The sequence below is a fragment of the Myotis daubentonii genome, chromosome 8 (genome assembly GCF_963259705.1).
Source record: "Myotis daubentonii chromosome 8, mMyoDau2.1, whole genome shotgun sequence".
Taxonomy (NCBI): domain Eukaryota; kingdom Metazoa; phylum Chordata; class Mammalia; order Chiroptera; family Vespertilionidae; genus Myotis; species Myotis daubentonii.
The window spans coordinates 45,933,487-45,951,938 of NC_081847.1; the positions used below are offsets into that span (position 1 = coordinate 45,933,487).

Here is an 18,452-nt window from a genome sequence, read left to right on the forward strand (position 1 = left end):
ACTGTGCCATACCCTTTCGTGTTTAGAGACCAGTGGGATTAACATTTTTAGTTTATCACCATAGCTAGCCGTATTTCTGAACTTGAAATGTTAATCATTTTGGAGAAAACCTGTAATACAGCTGATAGATATTTCTAACACTTACGGGCTGCTTTTCTTTGGGTATGTTAACTATTTTATTCATATGTTTTGTAAAATAAAAATAACTAGATTGCTTGGGGAAATGTTACATTCTTTTTTTTGCCAGATTTATTTATAAACTACAAGTGTTGGTAGGGCTATCGTTACCAAATTCTATGTATTTCCTGATTTTTAAATGATATGATAATCTGTTAGTAGATGGGAAGGCAAATTTGGATGAAGAAATGGATTTTTGGAAATTGGGGGCATATTAAAGAAATATTTTCTTTACCATCCCCCCCCCCCCCCCCAAATGGGCATGGGAAAGAAGGTGATGTGTGGAGAATATAGAGGAAAAATAAGAAACCAACTTTTGTCAAAGTGAACTTTTTTTGTTTGGCAGATTTGATCTGCTAGTTCCAGGGATTAGAAATGAAGCAGGTAAAACTGGATGTGTGCAGTAATAAATGGTTTGCTGTTCCCCTGCTATGTAGCAAGTTAATTTTTCATTAATAAGTTTATACTAGTTTTTCTTTATGAGTATATAGCCCATGTCAGTTTTTATCCCCCTCTGCTATTATACATTCTAGTCCTAAGAAGACGAATAGTACTTGATCATTTAAAAAAATAAAATTTGGCCAGGCTGCAAGGTATATTTCAGTCATCTATTTTGAAACCTTTGCGTCTTAACTTTTGTCCAAACATTGAAGAATTAGTGATATTTTATTGCTGAAGATTTTGTCCTTTGGATGAATTACTGAAATTTTAGTCAATGTTATTACTCCCATAGGTCATCATTAAAAATGCATATTTAATGCTTGATACCCCGTTAGGTCAACAGTCTCTTCTGTATGATGTTAAGGATTTGTATAGGCAAATTTAATGTAATTATTTATTAAATACTAGAGGCCCGGTGCATGAAAATTCATGCACTGGAGGGGGGGTGTCTCTCAGCCCTGCCTGCCCCCTCTCACAGTCCAGGAGCCCTTAGGGGTGGGAGGCGGCCTGGCGATCAGGGGAAGGCAATGCCCCATCACACCTCTGCTGCTGCCACTGCCAGCAGCACAAGCCTTGGCCGGACCTGGTTACCTAAGCTTTGGGTGGCCCTGGGCGGCTTGGCAGCCACCATCCGAGGCTTGCCTGCGCCTTGGCCTGGCCCTGTGTGGCTGGGGGGCTGAAGGAACTGGGGGACTCCAGAGGCAGGTGCACAGAGTGGGGCTGCTGCCCTGGTGAGGCTGAGGGGACTGGGCGCCGCCATCTTGTGGCTGTGGGTGCCGCCATCTTTGAGGGTGTGGCAGTCAACTAGCATATTCCCTCCTTATTGGCTGTGGGTGCTGCCATCTTTGTGACAGTGTGAGGGTCAGTTAGCATATTCCCTCTTTATTAGATAGGACTAGAGGCCTGGTACACGAAATTCGTGCATGGGAAGGGGGTCCACTCAGCTTGGCCTGAACCCTCTCCAATCTGGGACCTCTCAGGACCTCTGGCTCCTAACCGCTCACCTGCCTGCTGGCCTGATCCCCCTAACTGCTCTCCCCTGCTGGCCTGATTGCCTCTAACCACCTCTGACTGGCCCCTGTGGGTTTGTGTCTCTGATTCGGCCCCCAGCAACCCTAGCACCGAGGTGGCGGGGCCCCCCCTGTGGGTTTGTGTCTCTGATCTGGCCCCCAGCAGCCCCAGCACCAAGATGGCAGGGCGCCCCTGTGGGTTTGTGTGTCTGATCTGGCCCCAGCAGCCCCAGCACTGCAGCAGAGGGGCTTGGGGCTGCTGGGTGCCAGTCCTGCGGGTTTGTATTTCTGATCCCCCCAGCAGCCCCAGCATCATGGTGGCTGGCCTTGGGGCTGCTGGGTGTCGGGTCTGTGGGTTTGTGTCTCTGATCCTGCCCCCAGCAGCCCCAGCACCGAGGTGGCAGGGCTTGGTGCTGCTGGGTGCAGGGCCCCCTTGCGGATTTGTGTGTCTGATCAGGCCCCCAGCAGCCCCAGTCCCACAGTGGCTGGCCTTGGGTCTGCTGGGTGCCGGGGCTACTGGGTGCCAGCCCTGCAGGTTTGTGTCTCTGATCCCCCCAGCAGCCCCAGCACTGCGATGGCAGGGCTTGGGGCTGCTGGGTGCCGGGCTCCCCTGCAAGTTTGTGTCTCTAATCTGGCCCCTAGCAGCCCAATCACCATGGCAGCAGGCCTTGGGGCTGCTGGATGCTGGCCTCCCTGTGTGTTTGTGTCTCCCATCCGCCCCCCAGCAGCCCCAAGCACCGCCTGGCTGCTATGGGCATCACCATCTTTGTTGGGTTAATTTGCATACTCATCCTGATTGACTGGTGGGCGTAGTGGAGTGATGACCAATTTGCATGTTTCTCTTTTATTAGTGTAGATACTCTGTAGGGAAGCCACTTTGATTGGTGTCCCAGAAATACCAAGATGTATAAGTCACCATCCCTGCTTTGAATAGCTTATAGTTTACTCCCCAGAGATGAGGATGACATAACAATATCTGCTCTAGGAGAGGTGAAAAAGTAGTGTGGAAGATTAGTGGTAGGAATACTGCATTTTGTGTGGGGAATCGGAATTTTGTGGTGAAGGAGGTAGCCATTATGATAGTAAAGGTAGCCATTATGAAGAGTAAAAAAATCTATTGACATATGAAGGAGATGGTCATAAAGATTATTGCGCTCAGAGAAGCAGAGTCAGGAAAGCAGTGGAATGTTCAGATAAGGTCAGAAGATTCAATTATAATTAGCATTTTCATTCAGAGCTAGACTCTTGTCCTGTTTCCCAGACCTGTTATTGGATGTACTTCTACCATTGAGTGAATTGAAAGTTAATAGCTTTTTTTTTCTCACAGACAAACCTTGTAAAACCTGTTTTGCACTATGCCTTTAAAAATAATTGAGTATGTTGAAAAAAAGGCTTTTAAAACCCGATGACCAAGTTATGAAAAATAATACCCTCTTCCTTTTTTTATTCAGTTGTGTTCTTAAAGGAAAAACAAACAGTAAGTGGAAAGGTTTTTTAATTTAATTTTTAAAATTTATATAAAGACTAGAGATCCAGTGCATGAAATTCGTGCATCGTGGGGGAGGGTCCTTCAGCTGTCCTGCACCCTTGGGGGATGTCCGACTGCCACTGCATGCACCAGTGACAATACTTTTCATACAGGTGAAAGGCATCTTGCTATTGTATGGGCAGCTACATTTTCTTGCCCTGATTATAAAAAGTAGTATATAACATGATCCTTCTGAGGCAGTAGTACCATTTCTCCCATCTTATGGGTGGAAAACTGAAGCAAAGAGAAGTATTGGCTTTGTCACACAGTTATAAGTGTCAGAATCAGGGCTGACCATAAAATTTACAAGCCAGAGTCCATGCATGTCATCGCTGCATCATCCTGTATTTTCAGTGTTAGAGTAGCCTTGTCAGGTTTTAATTTTTAAATCTAAGAGACTGTTCCCAATATATAGGGTAGGGTCCCTAAGCCTGGCCAGCAATCAGGACCAATCTGTGGGGCGACAGGTGGGTGGGGTGATCAGAGGGCCCCTGCTGGCCCCCTGGCTGGCTGTCCTCCCTCTAATTGCCGCCATTGGTTGCCTCCCTCTTGGGGGGCGGGGGAGGGCAGACACTCAACTCAGTAGCAGCAACTGTGGTGAGCATCTGCCCCCTGGTGGTAAGTGTGCATTATAGTAACTGGTCATTCTGCCGTTCATAGCTCTGTCCGATTGATTTGCATATTAGGGTTTATTAAGTAGGACTAGAGGCCCGGTGCACAAAAATTTGTGCACTCGACGGGGGAGGGGGGTCCCTCAGCCCGGCCTGTGCCCTCTCACAGTCTGGGACCCCTCGGGAGATAACGCCCTGCTGGCTTAGGCCTGCTCCCGGGTAGCAGAGGGCAGGCCCAATCCCTAGGTGCAGCCCCTGGTCGGGCTCAGAGCAGGGCCAATTGGGGAGCTGGGGCACCGTCCCCTGTCATGCACAGAGCAGGGCGGATCGGGAGGTTGCGATGCCACCCTCAGTCACGCTCAGGGTAGGGCCGATTGGGGGTTTGGGGCCCTGCCCCCTGTCACACTCAAGGCAGGGTCGATGGGGAGGTTGCGGCGCCACCCCCTGTAACGCAAAGAGCAGGGCCCATCAGGGTGTTGGGTCACTCCCACTTGTCACTCACAGAGCAGGGCCCATCAGGGGGTTTGGGGCTCCGTACCCTGTCACGCACAGAGCAGGGTTGATCAGGGGGTTGGGGAGCACCCCCCTGTCACTCACAGAGTAGGGCCCATCAAGGGGTTGAGGAGCTCCCTGCTGTCACAGAGTAGGGCCAATAGGGGAGTTGGGGCACCGCCCCCTGTAACACACAGAGCAGGGTGGATCAGGGGGTTGGGGCGCCGCACCCTGTCACACTCAGGGCAGGGCCGATGGGGAGGTTATGGCTCTACCCCATCACACACAGAGCAGGGCCCGTGGCGGGGGGGGGGGTTGGGGCGCCGCCCTCTATCACCCACAGAGCAGGGCCGATCAGGGGGTTGAGGCGCTGCCATTGTCACACTCAGGGCAGGGCCGATGGGGAGGTTATGGCTCTACCCCGTCACACACAGAGCAGGGCCCGTGGGGGGGGGCGGTTGGGGTGCCGCCCCCTGTCACACACAGAGCCGCAGGGCGATCAGGGGGTTGGGGAGCTCCCCCCTATCAGGCACAGAGCAGGGCTGATCAGGGGTTGGGGTGCCTTCCCCTGTCACAAACAGAGCAGGGCGGATAGGGAGGTTGTGGCCCCGCCCCCTGTTACACACAGAGCCGCAGGGCAATCGGGGTTTGGGCGCTGCCCCCTATCACGCTGATCCCGGTGCCAGGAGGCCTCGCGGCTCCACTGATCCCAGTGCTGGGAGGCATATTACCCTTTTACCATATAGGGTAGAGGCCTGGTGCACGGGTGGGGCTGGCTGATTTGCCCTGAAGGGTGTCCTGGATCAGGGTGGGGGTCCCGCTTGGGTGCCTGGCCAGCCTGGGTGAGGGGCTGATGGCTGTTTGCAGCTGGTCACACCCACTTCAGGGTGGGGGTCCCCACTGGGGTGCCTGGCCAGTCTGGGTGAGGGGCTGAGGGCCGTTTTCAGGCTGGTGGGTGACTGAAGCTCCCAACCGCTCCTTTCTTTTTTTTTTTTTTTATTTTTTTTTATTTTGGGCCAGCTTTAGCTCTGAGGCTTGGCTCCAGCTCTGAGGCTTTGGTTGCTGAAAGCAGGTATCTGGTTTGTTTGGGTTCTATAATCGAAACACTGTTTCAACTCCAGCTCTGAGATCCCGGCTGGCTGATAGCAGGTTTCTGGGGTTTGTTTAGATTCTATATTTGTAACAGTGTTTCAAACTGCAAGCTCAGAGGCTGGCAGCGGCAGGTGGGGTACGTTGGAGTCCTCCGTCACTGAAGCAAGCAAGCCTCATGTTCGCTTCAAGCTGCCTGGTTGCCGGCTGCCATCTTAGCTGGCAGTAAATTTGCATATCGCCCTGATTAGCCAATGGGAAGGGTAGCGGACGTATGGCTAATTACCATGTTTCTCTTTTATTAGATAGGATAGCTTGTAATGAGTGTTACATACATTGTTCATAACCTAGACATAATTGTTGTAATAATCAAATTTAGCATACACTTGAGCATGATTGTTTGCATTTTAAATTAGAATTCCAAATGTGAAGTAAAATGAAGCTCTCTGAATTTAATTGACGAAAAAGGGTATTTGTGTAGTAGAGAAGTTTTTATTCCTTGAACAACTATGTTGTATTTAATTTGTTCTTAGGAATTTGATATATTTTTATATGCATTTTATTTAATATTTGCTAAATTATGGATAATAAATTGAATACTTGTTAACTTACTACTCACGAAAAGTAGCAGAATCAATACCAATGTTTCTACTTGTGTTCTCGTTTTTTTTTAATTTATTATTTATTTATTTATTTACCCTCACCCAAGGATATTCTTCCATTGATTTTTAGAGAGAGTGGGAGGGAGGGAGGAGGGAGGGAGAAGGGAGGGAGGAAGGGAGGGAGGGAGAGAGAGAGAGAGAGAGAGATAGATAGAAACATCGATTGGTTGCCTCCCACACGCACCCTGACATGGGCTAAGGGTGAAGCATGCAATCGAGGTATGTGCCCTTGACAGGGAATCAAATCCACGATCCTTCTTACCACTGAACAACACTGGGCACCGCTAGATTTTATTTTATTGTTTACTAGAGGCCCAGTACACAAAAATTTGTGCACTTGGGGTGGGTCCCTCAGCCCGGCCTGCGCCCATTTGTAGTCTAGGAGCCCTTGGAGGATATCCACCTGTCGACTTAGGCCCACTCCCCGGGGGATCAGGCCTAAGCTTGCAGTCAGATATCCTTCTGGGTGCCAGGGAGCCCTCGGGGGATGTCCGACTAAAAGCTTAGGCCCCCAAGGGATCTGGTCTAAACCATTAGTTGGACATTCTTAGTGCTGCTCTGGAGGTGGGAGAGGCTTCTGCCACCACCTCTGCGTTGGCCCGCCATGAGCCAGCTTCTGGCTGAGTGGCACTCCCCATGTGGAAGTGCACTGACCACCAGGGGGCAGCTCCTGCATTGAGCGTCTGCCCCCTAGTGGCCAGTGCGCATCATAGCAACCGGTCATTCTGCTGTTAAGTCAATTTGCATATTAGCCTTTTATTATTATTATATAGGATGTCCGTATTTCCCCCCTTTTGCCCCCTCTACCCAGCTCTTGCCCCCCCCCCCCCACTTCTCTCTGGTCATCACCATACTGTTGTCTGTGTCCGTGGGTTGTGCATATATTTTCTTTGGCTAATCCCTTCTTTAAATTCACTTCTTTAAATTTTTGTTTTCAGATAAGTGCTTATAACTGCACTATTATATATTTTCTATGATATCATTTAGAATTAAGATATTTTTTAATTGAACCCTTGTAAATTTTAGCACAATTTAATAAATGATGCTAGAAGCAATTAGATTTTTCATGCAATGCAGCTACATTTCAATTAATTTATTACTTTTTAATTTTTTAATATTTTAATTTGAAATAATCTCATACATGTAAAAAAATCTATAAAATACTACAGCATATTATATATACCCTTTACCCGATTTCTTAGGTGTTAATAATTTAAACATAACCATTATACAACTAACAAAATTTGGAATATATTTTTCTTATCTCTTTAATGTTACTTAATCCATTTACTTTGTTTTTGTTAATCTTCACCCAAGGATATTTTTCCATTGAATTTTAGAGAGAGTGAAGGGAAAGGGAGAGACACATTGATTGGTTGCCTTCTGCACATGCACTGATAGGGACTGGGGATCAAGCCAGCAACTGAGGTATATGCCCTTGACTGGAATCGAACCTGGGACCCTTCAGTCCACGGGCTAATGCTCTATCCTCTGAGCAAAACAGGCTGCAGCTTAATTCATTTACTTTTAATCTACATGTCTTTATATTTAAAGTGGGTTTTGTTTTTGATTCACCCTCATAATCTATCTTTTAATTGGTGCATTTATGCCACCGACTTTCAGAGTGCTTACTGACAGAGTTACTGCCATATCAGGTGGCTTCTGGGCTTCTGGGGCCGGCCTGCGGCCCAGGATTGGATCCGATCACTGGTGGCAGGCAGGCGGCTTCTGGGGCTTCCAGGGCCAGCCTGCGGCCTGGGATCGGATCCGATCACGGGCAGCAGGCAGGTGGCTTCTGGGGTTGCACACAGGGGCCTGGATGGCGACTCGCGCTGGTGGCTTGCATTGTCCCGTCCTGCCTGCAATATGCAAATTATCCGCCATTTTCTGGTGGTTAATTTGCATATCATGCTGATTAGCCATTGGGAGGCATAGCGAAGGTGCAGTCAATTACCATGTTTGTCTATTATTAGATAGGATACTATTAAAGATGTCCCCATTTTCCCCCCTTTTGCCTACCTCCACCCAGTCCCTCTACCCCTCCCCCCATTTTCCTCTGGCCATTACCACATTGTTGTGTTGTCTGTTTATATGGGTTATGCATATATATTCTTTGGCTAGTCCCATCTACTTGTTTCTCTTTACATCTGTTCCATTGTCTCCACAACAGGTATCCACTGTCCTAGACTATGTATTCATCATTTTCTTAAATAAGTTTTATCATGTAACTATGTTGTGCTAGTTTTTGCTCTGAATAAGAATGGCATTGTACTGTGTGTGGTCTTCTGTGAGTGAAGTTTTTTCACTCAGTATTAAGTTTTATAATGAGAGTCTATGTTGCTTGCTATATGTGGTTTTTATTTTGGTATAATATTCCACTCTGTAAATGTTCTAAATTACCATAATTTCTGAATAAATTTTTCTGTTGATGGACATTTGGGTTGCTTCTAGTTTTTCATTATTATAAATAATGCTGCTAAAATAGTCTTATGTTTATATGCCTCCTAGTATGCAAGTAGTGTTTCTAGGGCAGTAGTTCCCAAGTAGATTACTGTGCTTGAAGGGGACATTTGGTAATATGTGCATGTGTTTTAATTGTCAAATGATTAAACAGCCAGCCTTATCAAGGATGTAAGCTAAGCTATGTGCTGGTAACAAAACCCCCCACATCTCAGGGACTTATCATAGCAGTTATTTCTCACTCACACCATATGTCCATTGTGGATTGGTGGGGATTTCTCTTTTTTTACATAATTGTATAGGGACCCAGCCTGATGGAGGCTCTGCTCTCTTATAACATTTAGAACATGAGGCCTTCCTTTGTTGCTTAGGCAGGGAAAGGGGTAACTGAAGGGTCATTAACCAGCTCATGTGTATTTGGCTGCAAAAGTGACACATGCCACTTCTGTCCACATCTCATTTGCCAGAACTAGTCACATGACTCCACCTTAATTGCAAAGGGTCTGGGAAATGGAGAAATAGATGAGTATATGGTTAATATCAATATCTTAGCTATAAGGGTACTCTGTTGGCACATTCAGGGCAGAGACTTAGAGAGTAAAATGTCAGGCAAAGTATTAGTCCTTCACAATGTACAATGAAGAACTGCTCAATCCATAATTCCTGTAGGTTACTATAATTTAGCAAAGTGACTGGATGTAAGACAAAACTAAAAAATAAACTGGTTACTTTTGGAATTTTGGCCTCCTTTCTTGAGAAATATTGCTCTTGGACACATACTTAGTGCAGTTATTGGGATATAGAGCATATGTATATTTACTTTTACAAAGTGATGGCAAATTATTTTTCATAGTTATTGTGCCATTTTACACTCACATCATTGTACAAGTGTTCTCGTTTCTCTATAGCTTCACCAAACTTCACTGAGGTATAATTAACATACAATAAGTGCACATTTTGATAACCATTTTATAATTGTATATTCCCATGATTGCAATTTGATAGCTATGTACAACCGTCACCACACTCAAGATAGTGATCATATCACCTCCACAAGTTTTCTTGTGTTCCTTTGCACCCCTTCCCTTCTACCTTTTTCCTCTCACTTCTCCCCATCCCTAAGAACCACTGGCCTGATTTCTGTCAATAAGGATTAGTTTAAATGTTATAAAAAAAATTTTTTTTTCTGTAGTGTTTAGAAATATAGTTTGTTTTTTAGTGTTGTCTTATATCCAGCCACCTTGCTACATTTTCTTATTTGTTCTAATATGATGTTTATAGATTCTTTGGAGTTTACTATGTAGCTAGTAATGGCATATCTAAATAATGACAATTTTATTTCTTCCTTAATACATTTCTTTGTCTTATTGTAATGGCCAAAACTCTAGTGTGGTATTGAAAAGAAGCAGTAGATACTTGTTTAATCAATGATTTTAAAGAGATTGATATTTACATTGAAGTTTGCCATAGATGTTTAGGACAGAGTTTAGGTTAATAGGACTTAAATAAATACCTTTTGTCAGCTCAAGGGAATTATTTGTGTTCTTAGTTTGCTAAAAGTTTTTATTATGAATGATGACTGGTTAGTGAATGTTATCACATGCTTTTTTTTTCTGCAACTGTGGGCATAATCATAGGATGTTCTTCTTTAATCTATTCATGTGATTAATAATTCTATAGTTCCAATAATAATGCTGAAACATCTTTCCTTTCCTGAGCTAATTCTAACTTGTTCTTGATTTTTTTTCTTTATTACTGAATTCTGATGCAATATTTTGTTCGAGATAAGTGTTCATGACTGAGATTGACTTGCAATTTTCCCTTGTTTTATGTCCTGATCTGTTTTTTGTTATAATGGCCTTATTAGAATAGGTTGGGGTTTCTTCATTTTTTGTTTTGTGGATGAGTTTGCACAAGTTGGGAATGATCTGTTTCTTATAACTTTGGTAGAACTCAACCATAAAACCTGGTATTTTGAGAGGTTTAAAAAATTTTAAGTTTACATGGTGACAGATTGTTACTAGCATTAGTGGGGTGATAACATTGTAAGGTATAAAAATTCCAATCACTATATCGTACATCTGAAATGAATGTAACTAATGTAAGATTGCATATAAACTGTACTTAAATAAAAAAATAATTTAAAAAATATGCATAATTTAGTGGTGGTAAAACATATTTTTCTAAAAATTTTTCAGAAACTTGCTTGGAAATTTGATTTGACTATATCACTGCATTATTAGGAATTTGAAAGTTGTCACGGTAAGGTTTTATTTTAGGTGACTTTCACATTAAATAAAAAAAAAAACTTAACATGCCTGAAAAGTTATAATTCAGGGTAATACAAAAGGTTGTAATTCAGAGTAAAAAGGTTGTAATTCCGAGTAATATAAAAGTTCTTTAAATAAAAATCACCCAAAGTAAAAATTCTTAAGTAAGAATCCTTCCAAGAGGAACTAAGAACCCCAACATCCTATTGTGAGAATATAGAAAGATAAGAAAGAGGGAGTCTATTCCAGTTTTAAACAGGAAAAAGAATGTCACTATTGTGGGGAAATCTAATGGAGATAAAAGTCCCCTTTTTTGGTTTACTTGTTACTCAAATTGGTTTATCAGACACAGGTTAAAATAATAGGAGAAATATATATATAGAGAGGGGAAGATACAAATTTGTGCAGGCTCGCTTATTAAGGCATAGTTAAAGAAATGTAGATGATCCTGCTTTCTTACTTGTTTTTGTCCCTTTGTTTTTATAGGTAGAAGAAGTGAAAAAGCACCAGCACTGCTTAGCATTTAGCTCCTCTGGACCCCAAAGCCAGACTTACTACATTTGTTTTGATACATTCACAGAGTATTTAAGGTGGCTTCGACAAGTCTCTAAGGTAAGCACTTACCCAAGAATTCTTCTGTTCAGCTTCTCTTTGATGAAACAGTTGCTTTCTTTCAGCTTTACCCAGCTCCAAAATACATTAATTTTTTTTTCCATATACTTCTAGTAATTGGCAATTTTTCATTTTTTAAAAGCTCATTTGGGCTGAAAAGTAGCTTTTAAAAAGTGTGTTCTGTTTGCCAGGTTTTGTTTATACTTTTAAAAAGAATTTAGTGGGTAGGTTGGCATCACTATATTAATGTCATAGATGAGAAACTTGAGGTTGAGACTATTTAAAAGACTGGCCCAGGGAAGACAGCTGCAAAACCACAAAATACGCAGAAAATTGTCACAAATTTCCCCTCATCCTCTGACTGTTTTTTCTTGTAAGAGTCTAATCTTATGTCATCTCCCTTTTTCAACTTCTGCCTTTTGAATGGTTTAATTTTTTTCTCATTAATTATTTTGACGATTTTATATACTGGTAGTCCCCTAAAAAAAGATTACCATGACCCATGAAACAATATACTTGTGTGTGTGAAATGGAAACCAGAATAGCATGATAAATAAGGTAAATAAATGCTAGGATTATAAGGTACTGTGTGTGAGGATGTTTTTATGTCACATTTATCGAATTATGTGTAAAATGGATGAATTATAGTGCTTTGGCTCTTGGTTTTGGGTGTATTTATGAAATGATGAAACCTCTCTAGGGTACAAAAGCATGACCGTGGAATTTGCTTTCATAGTTTTGAATTTATAATCTAATTTGTTATCCAAGTTCAGTATGATTCAGACTGCAGTTTGATGGTAATTATTTGTCAAGTGAATGAATTAGGGAATAACTTTGTAAAATGCTTAACAGAAAATTAGAGAATAATGTTTAGGAAGTCTTTTTGAAATACTAGTTGCATTTGAATGATCAATTTAAGACATTCTCTGATGATGTGATACCCTTAGAAATAGTGGTTTCTGCTCCTTTTAGAGAAGAAGCAGTGGGCAGAGTTTAGGTTGATAGGACTTGGAAGAGTCTGACAACCTGGTAGGCAGATGGAAGTTCTAAATGACAGGGTAGCACCCACATTAGAGAAGAGGGGAAGGATGGCATGTCTTCTTCCGATCTGCATGTAGAACTAAGGTGATATTAGAGGCAAAAAGCACATCTGTCTGATTGTTTTGAAATTACTCTTGTGGTGGCAAATGTGAATAAGAGTTAAATAATATTGTGCTTTTATATTTAAGTGCTTGTATAGGCAGTAAGTCAATGGCCCACACTCTGCTTTTGACCATAGTTTTTTTTTTTTTTTTTTTTAATATATTTTATTGATTTTTCACAGAGAGGAAGGGAGAGAGATAGAGAGCCAGAAACATCGACGAGAGAGAAACATCGATCAGCTGCCTCCTGCACATCTCCCACTGGGGATGTGCCCGCAACCCAGGTACATGCCCTTGACCAGAATCGAACCCGGGACCCTTCAGTCCGCAGGCCGACGCTCTATCCACTGAGCCAAACCGGTTTCAGCTTGACCATAGTTTTGACTATGCAAAATTATGGTCAAAGTACAGTATATTTTTTTGTACGTGGAGTTGTCAATTTTTTAATATAAACTTTTTATTTTGGAATAAATTTCTGTTTACAGAAAAGCCTCAAAGATAGTACAGAGAGTTTCCACATACCTTTCACCCAGTTTCCCAAACATACAGTGCATTTATCAAATCTGAGAAAGCAACATGAGTCCATTTCTCTTAACTAAACTCTGGAATGTATTTAGATTTCACTAGTTTTTCCATTCTTCTCTTGTCCCAGCATCTAACCCGGGGTGCCACATGGCATTTGGTTGTCATGTCTCCTTTGTCTCCCTGGTCTGGGACAGTTTTTCAGTCTTTGTGTTTTCATGACTTTGATGGTTTTGAGGAGTACTGGTCAGGTATTTTATAGAATGTCCTACATAGAGGTATTTTGATCTTTCACACTAAATGCAGTGTAATAGGCAGCTGCTTCACATTCTTTTTGGAACAAATCAGAGGCATAATTTCTTAAACATGAATAAGGATGTAAATAAAAGTATGTGTAAATTATCAACCTTATGAAAGACAGATTGTTTTGATTTAAACAATAATAACAAAAAGGTTAATAGGTATTGAGTTTAATAGTGTTGTATATTAAACATCCACACAAATGATAAGTCACTGTTCAGAAGCCAGCAAGTATTTATTCTATATGTCAGGTATGTGTTTTATGCATTGGGATACAGCAAAGAACAAATAAAATTCCCCTCTCTTAGATGGGCTTACATTGGGAGACAGGCAATAAATAAGTAAACAGACAAAAGAAAAAATATCAAATCATCGAAGTTTTGTACTACAAGGTCATATGACAAAGAATGAAAAAAGGAGGAATAGCTCTTCTGAGGAGGGGACTTTAAATGGAAACTTCCATGAAAAAAAGAATCTGATTATTGAAGATCTGGTGGAAGGAGCTTTGGGAGAAGATCCTGTTGAAAGCTCTAAAACTGGAAGGAGGGACTGAAAGGCCAGGAGTCTTATATTATAGACCAGGGTAAAGAGGCTGAATTTTATTATTGGCATAATGGCAGGTCATTAAAGAATTTTCTTTCAGAAAGTTACTGACCTGACTTTGGCTATTGTGTGCAAAAGAGATGTGTGGGGGGCAAGGATGGAAGCAGGGAGGCCTGACCAATGAAAGGCTCTTTTGGTGTATACGAGGCAGGAGGCGAGGGTAGAAATGGAGAGACTTCAATAGATTTGTTTTGGAAACTGTGACAGGATTACTGATGAATTACATAAGAGCGTGAGGAAAATGGAGAAATAAAGAGTGGTTTCTGGGATCTTTGAGTTACTGGATAAATTGTAGCATCAGGCAAAAATCATAGCATAATCAGACTTTTTATATTTGCACCTTTAATACTGTAGCAAAATGCAGTTCTTAACTTCAGAGGGCTTTCTGGAGAGTCAGCAGAGAGGTGAAGCACAAGAGGTAGGATATGAAATATCTCTTAAAAGGATGTGGAAAATGTTGATTTCTAAATTGTTGCTGGTGATTGTAAATGTCTTATTTACAATCTGAGTTAATGCTTGTTTCTTTTGCTGGTTGGCCAAAATGCCATCTCCATGGTCTAATACAGTGGTCGGCAAACTTCGACTCGTGAGCCACATGGGGCTCTTTGGCCCCTTGAGTGTGGCTCTTCCACAGAATACCGACTTCTGCACATGGGCCATGTAGTTTCAGTTGCAGTGTACATGCGTTCCTGCATGTGATATTTTGTGGAAGAGCCACACTCAAGGGGCCAAAGAGCCGCATGTGGCTCATGAGCCGCAGTTTGCCGATCACTGGTCTAATAGGATAGTGCATCCTATATAATAAAAACCTAATATGCAAATCGACCGAATGGCAGAACGATGGATCGCTATGACACGAAATGGCCACCAGGGGACAGACGCTCCAACAGGGGGAGCACTGCTCAGCCAGAAGCTGGGCTCACGGCTGGTGAGCGTAGTGGCAGGAACCTGTCCTTCCTCCACTGTATTGGGTGGTAAGGAGCAAAGGCTCCTGGACTGCAAGAGCCCCAGACTGCGAAAGGGATGTCTGACTGCTTGCTTAGGCCCTATCCCCAGGGGTGACGGGCCTAAGCCAGCAGGCGGACATCTCCTGAGAGGTCCCGGATTGCGAGAGGGCCCAGGCTGAGCTCAGGAACCCCCTCCCTACAGTGCCGATTTTTGTGCACCAGGCCTTTAGTCTGTAATAAGGCTCTCACTCTGTGATTATCCAAACCTCTCAATAGGAAGGTAGATGATGGGGGGGAACTGTGAGGCCGGAGAACATGACTGTGGTAAGAAAGGGGAGAGGAATGTTGGTGTGATTTTCCCATTTCACTGATTATTGCCATTAGAAGGGTTTGATATGTATGTGCTGAAATGTAATATAGCTATTTGCAAAAGACAATTCACACACGTAGACATACACAAGATTACAGCTTACACTTCATACTTATAAGTCATTAAGAATGGCAGACATTGGAAAGAAAGATTTCTTCCTGAAAAGTCAGGATGGAGGACTAAGGACAGAACATTTTAGTAATTAGCAGATGTTAGATACAGGATCTTCCCTTTCTCCAATCTTAGAAACCAGGTACACAAAAATTTTATAAGTTGTTATGGTTAGTGAATTAAAGGGGAAATGAGTCAAAGGGTTGATTAAAGAGGTTAGGTATTATTGAGGAAATAAGTGAGAATGCCCTATTTGGATATGAATCCTACATAAAATATGGTCACATGCTCCTTTAAACTTTGTATTTTGTTGGTAGTCTTAAGAGAGTATCTTTTTCTTTAATCCAGCATCCTGGGAGAGTAGATTGGGGCTGCTGGAAAAATGATGAGAACCTCGCTCCATCTGGGAGTATGTGCTGATGGGAAATTTGGGATGGCAAGGCCTGACTTGTCTAAGCCACTTCTTCTTCCAACTTCCCCTTTCCATTGTCCTCTGTTCTTCCTCATATGGGGGTATCAAGTTTAGTCACACTCGGGAGTTACTATGGAAATTGTTTCTTTTTCTTCTGATTGAGAAATGAAACTGCACAGAATGGATTGTCTTTACATCCTGATATTTAAATGAAGAGTCATTCATTTTGATAAGGATCTAAAAGGATAACAAACCCAACAACAGAAATATCTGGGTTTCTGATTTTTAATGACCATCCCCACCCCAGTCAGTCCAGTGTTTTTAAAATTAAAATGAGTTAGAATCTATAATAATAAAAACGTAATATGCTAATTAGACCAGATAGCCAAATGACCTTCTGGATGTCATTACAGATGCCTTTCCAGATGAAGCTGTGGGGGCCAAGGCAGAGGAGGTTATGGGTGATCAGCCAGGAAGGCAAGCAGTTAGGGGTGATCAGGCATGCAGGCAGAGTGGTTAGGGGCGATCAGGCAGGCAGGCGAGCAGTTAGGGGCATCAGGCAGGCAGGCAGAGTCGTTAGAGGTGATCAGGCAGGCAGGCAGAGGGGTTAAGGGTGATCAGGCAGGCAGGCTAGCAGTTAGGGGCATCAGGCAGGCAGGCAGAGTCGTTAGAGGTGATCAGGCAGGCAGGCAGAGGGGTTAAGGGTGATCAGGCAGGCAGGCAGAGTGGTTAGGGGCAATCAGGCAGGCAGGCGAGTGGTTAGAGGCGATCAGGTAGGCAGGCAGGCAAGCGGCTAGGAGCCAGAGGTCTTGGATTGCAAGAGGATATGTCTGACTGCCGGTTTAGGCCCAGTCGGGATCGGGCCTAAACCAGCAGTCAGACATCCCCCGAGGGGTCCCAGATCGCAAGAGGGTGCAGGCCGGGCTAAGGAACCCTTTCCCTTCTACGCCCCCATGCACGAATTTCATGCACCAGGCCTCTAGTCCTATATAATAAAGAGGGAATATGCAAATTCACCATCACTCCGCCACAAAGATGGCTGCACCCACAGCTGAGGCCGAGTTCCCATAACGAGCCTTAAGGAGCAATCAGCAGGGACCTGAGGCTGCGCCCCCACCCCCGTGGGGCTTGACAGGGGACCTCCGGCCATGACTCCCACCAGCACAGCTTAACGGGGGACCTCAGGCCATGCCCCTGCCCTATCGCCAGGTTGGGGGACCTCAGACTGTGCTCCCCACCCAGCAGGGCTTGACAGGGGACCTCAGGCCATGCCCCCCGCCCCGGCACCGGGCCAGGGGACCTGAGGCTGTGCCCCCCACCCCAGTGCCAGACCAGGGGACCTGAGGCCATGCCTCCCACCCAGTGGGACTTGATGGGGGACCTCAAGGTGCACCCCCTTCCCTGGTGCTGGGCCGGGGACCTCAGGCCATGCCCCCTGTTCGGCGGGGCTTGACAAGGGTGGGACCGGTCATATCTAGATCTAACCCCATGAGGGGGGGCTGGCTGGGTCTGGGTTTTGCGTGATTTTGAGGCACACGTGGGTGGGTGGGTGGGTGGGGACTTGACTCTGGGTCCCGTGGTGCACCTCAGACTCTGACAGGAGGAAGATTTTCATATACATTTTACTGATTTTCTTTCATCTCTGACACTTCTATTATAGAGAAAGGGCAAATAGCAATATTAAAATATTTCCTCTAATTACTCCCCTTATAATGTGCACGAATTTCGTGCACCTGGTCACTAGTATTAATTTAAAAGGAAACTTAATTATTTTCAGTTTATGCTTCTGGATCTTAGCTACAAGAGAAGTGTTCATCTTTGGTCTAATTTGTTTCATTTGGTTTTGGGAAGCTTTTTAAAAGATAATTAATGAGATATTTTCTATCAAAATGGGTTCTTGTGTACTTATTTTTTAAACTTAATCTTAGCTTGCCAAAATAATACCTAAGGCAATTCCTTTAGAGTTTTTATTTTGGCTGGGTGTTAGTGGTAGATATTGTGGGAATAGCTCCTTTGGGAGGATTACAATATTGATTATAAAATCATCCCTAAAATATTTATGCACGGCATGCTTTAAAAATTCAGTAAACATCCTATTAAATGCAGTGTCAAAAATAACTCTGTTTGCACAACATGGATACAAGTATCCAGCATGTTTTCAAAGTGGTTGGAGGGGCAATGATGTATGAGGAGGCTGAGGATGGTAGCCATATATAAGTTTTATGGCCCAATGTTACAAATGCATGCTTCATAAGGCCACTTACCTTGTCCGTGTGTCTCCTTGATTGGTGGCTGACATGCTGGCAGTTGCTGGTGACTGTGGTTATCACAGTAGTTATCTTCCTGAGGTCTTTCAGTATTAACCATAGTATTTTAACTTTAGGCCTTTTTTTTAAAAAATATATTTTACTGATTTTTTACAGAGAGGAAGGGAGAGAGATAGAGAGTTAGAAACATCGATGAGAGAGAAACATCGATCAGCTTCCTCCTGCACATCTCCTACTGGGGATGTGCCCGCAACTCAGGTACATGCCCTTGACCGGAATCGAACCTGGTACCTTTCAGTCCACAGACCGACGCTCTATCCACTGAGCCAAACCGGTTTCAGCGTAGGCCTTTTTTTTAAAGTCACTGCAGTGGACTTTCGGACGCCATGATATATTGGGTTAATTCTTAAAACACATAATGTAGGC

At 43.6% G+C, this 18,452-nt stretch overlaps 1 protein-coding gene across 3 annotated transcripts in view; it reads left to right on the forward strand.

The window, feature by feature from the left end:
- The window catches only part of PHLPP1 (PH domain and leucine rich repeat protein phosphatase 1), a 209,048-nt gene that overhangs the window by 95,390 nt on the left and 95,206 nt on the right, over nucleotides 1-18,452 (forward strand). For 2 of the 3 annotated variants that reach the window (XM_059706272.1, XM_059706271.1), the window contains exon 3: nucleotides 11,227-11,352. The exons of the other annotated variant lie outside the window; for it this stretch is intronic. In XM_059706272.1, the coding sequence (XP_059562255.1) occupies nucleotides 11,227-11,352 (126 nt within the window). The remainder of the gene's footprint in view (nucleotides 1-11,226; nucleotides 11,353-18,452) is intronic. 3 annotated transcript variants of the gene reach the window in all.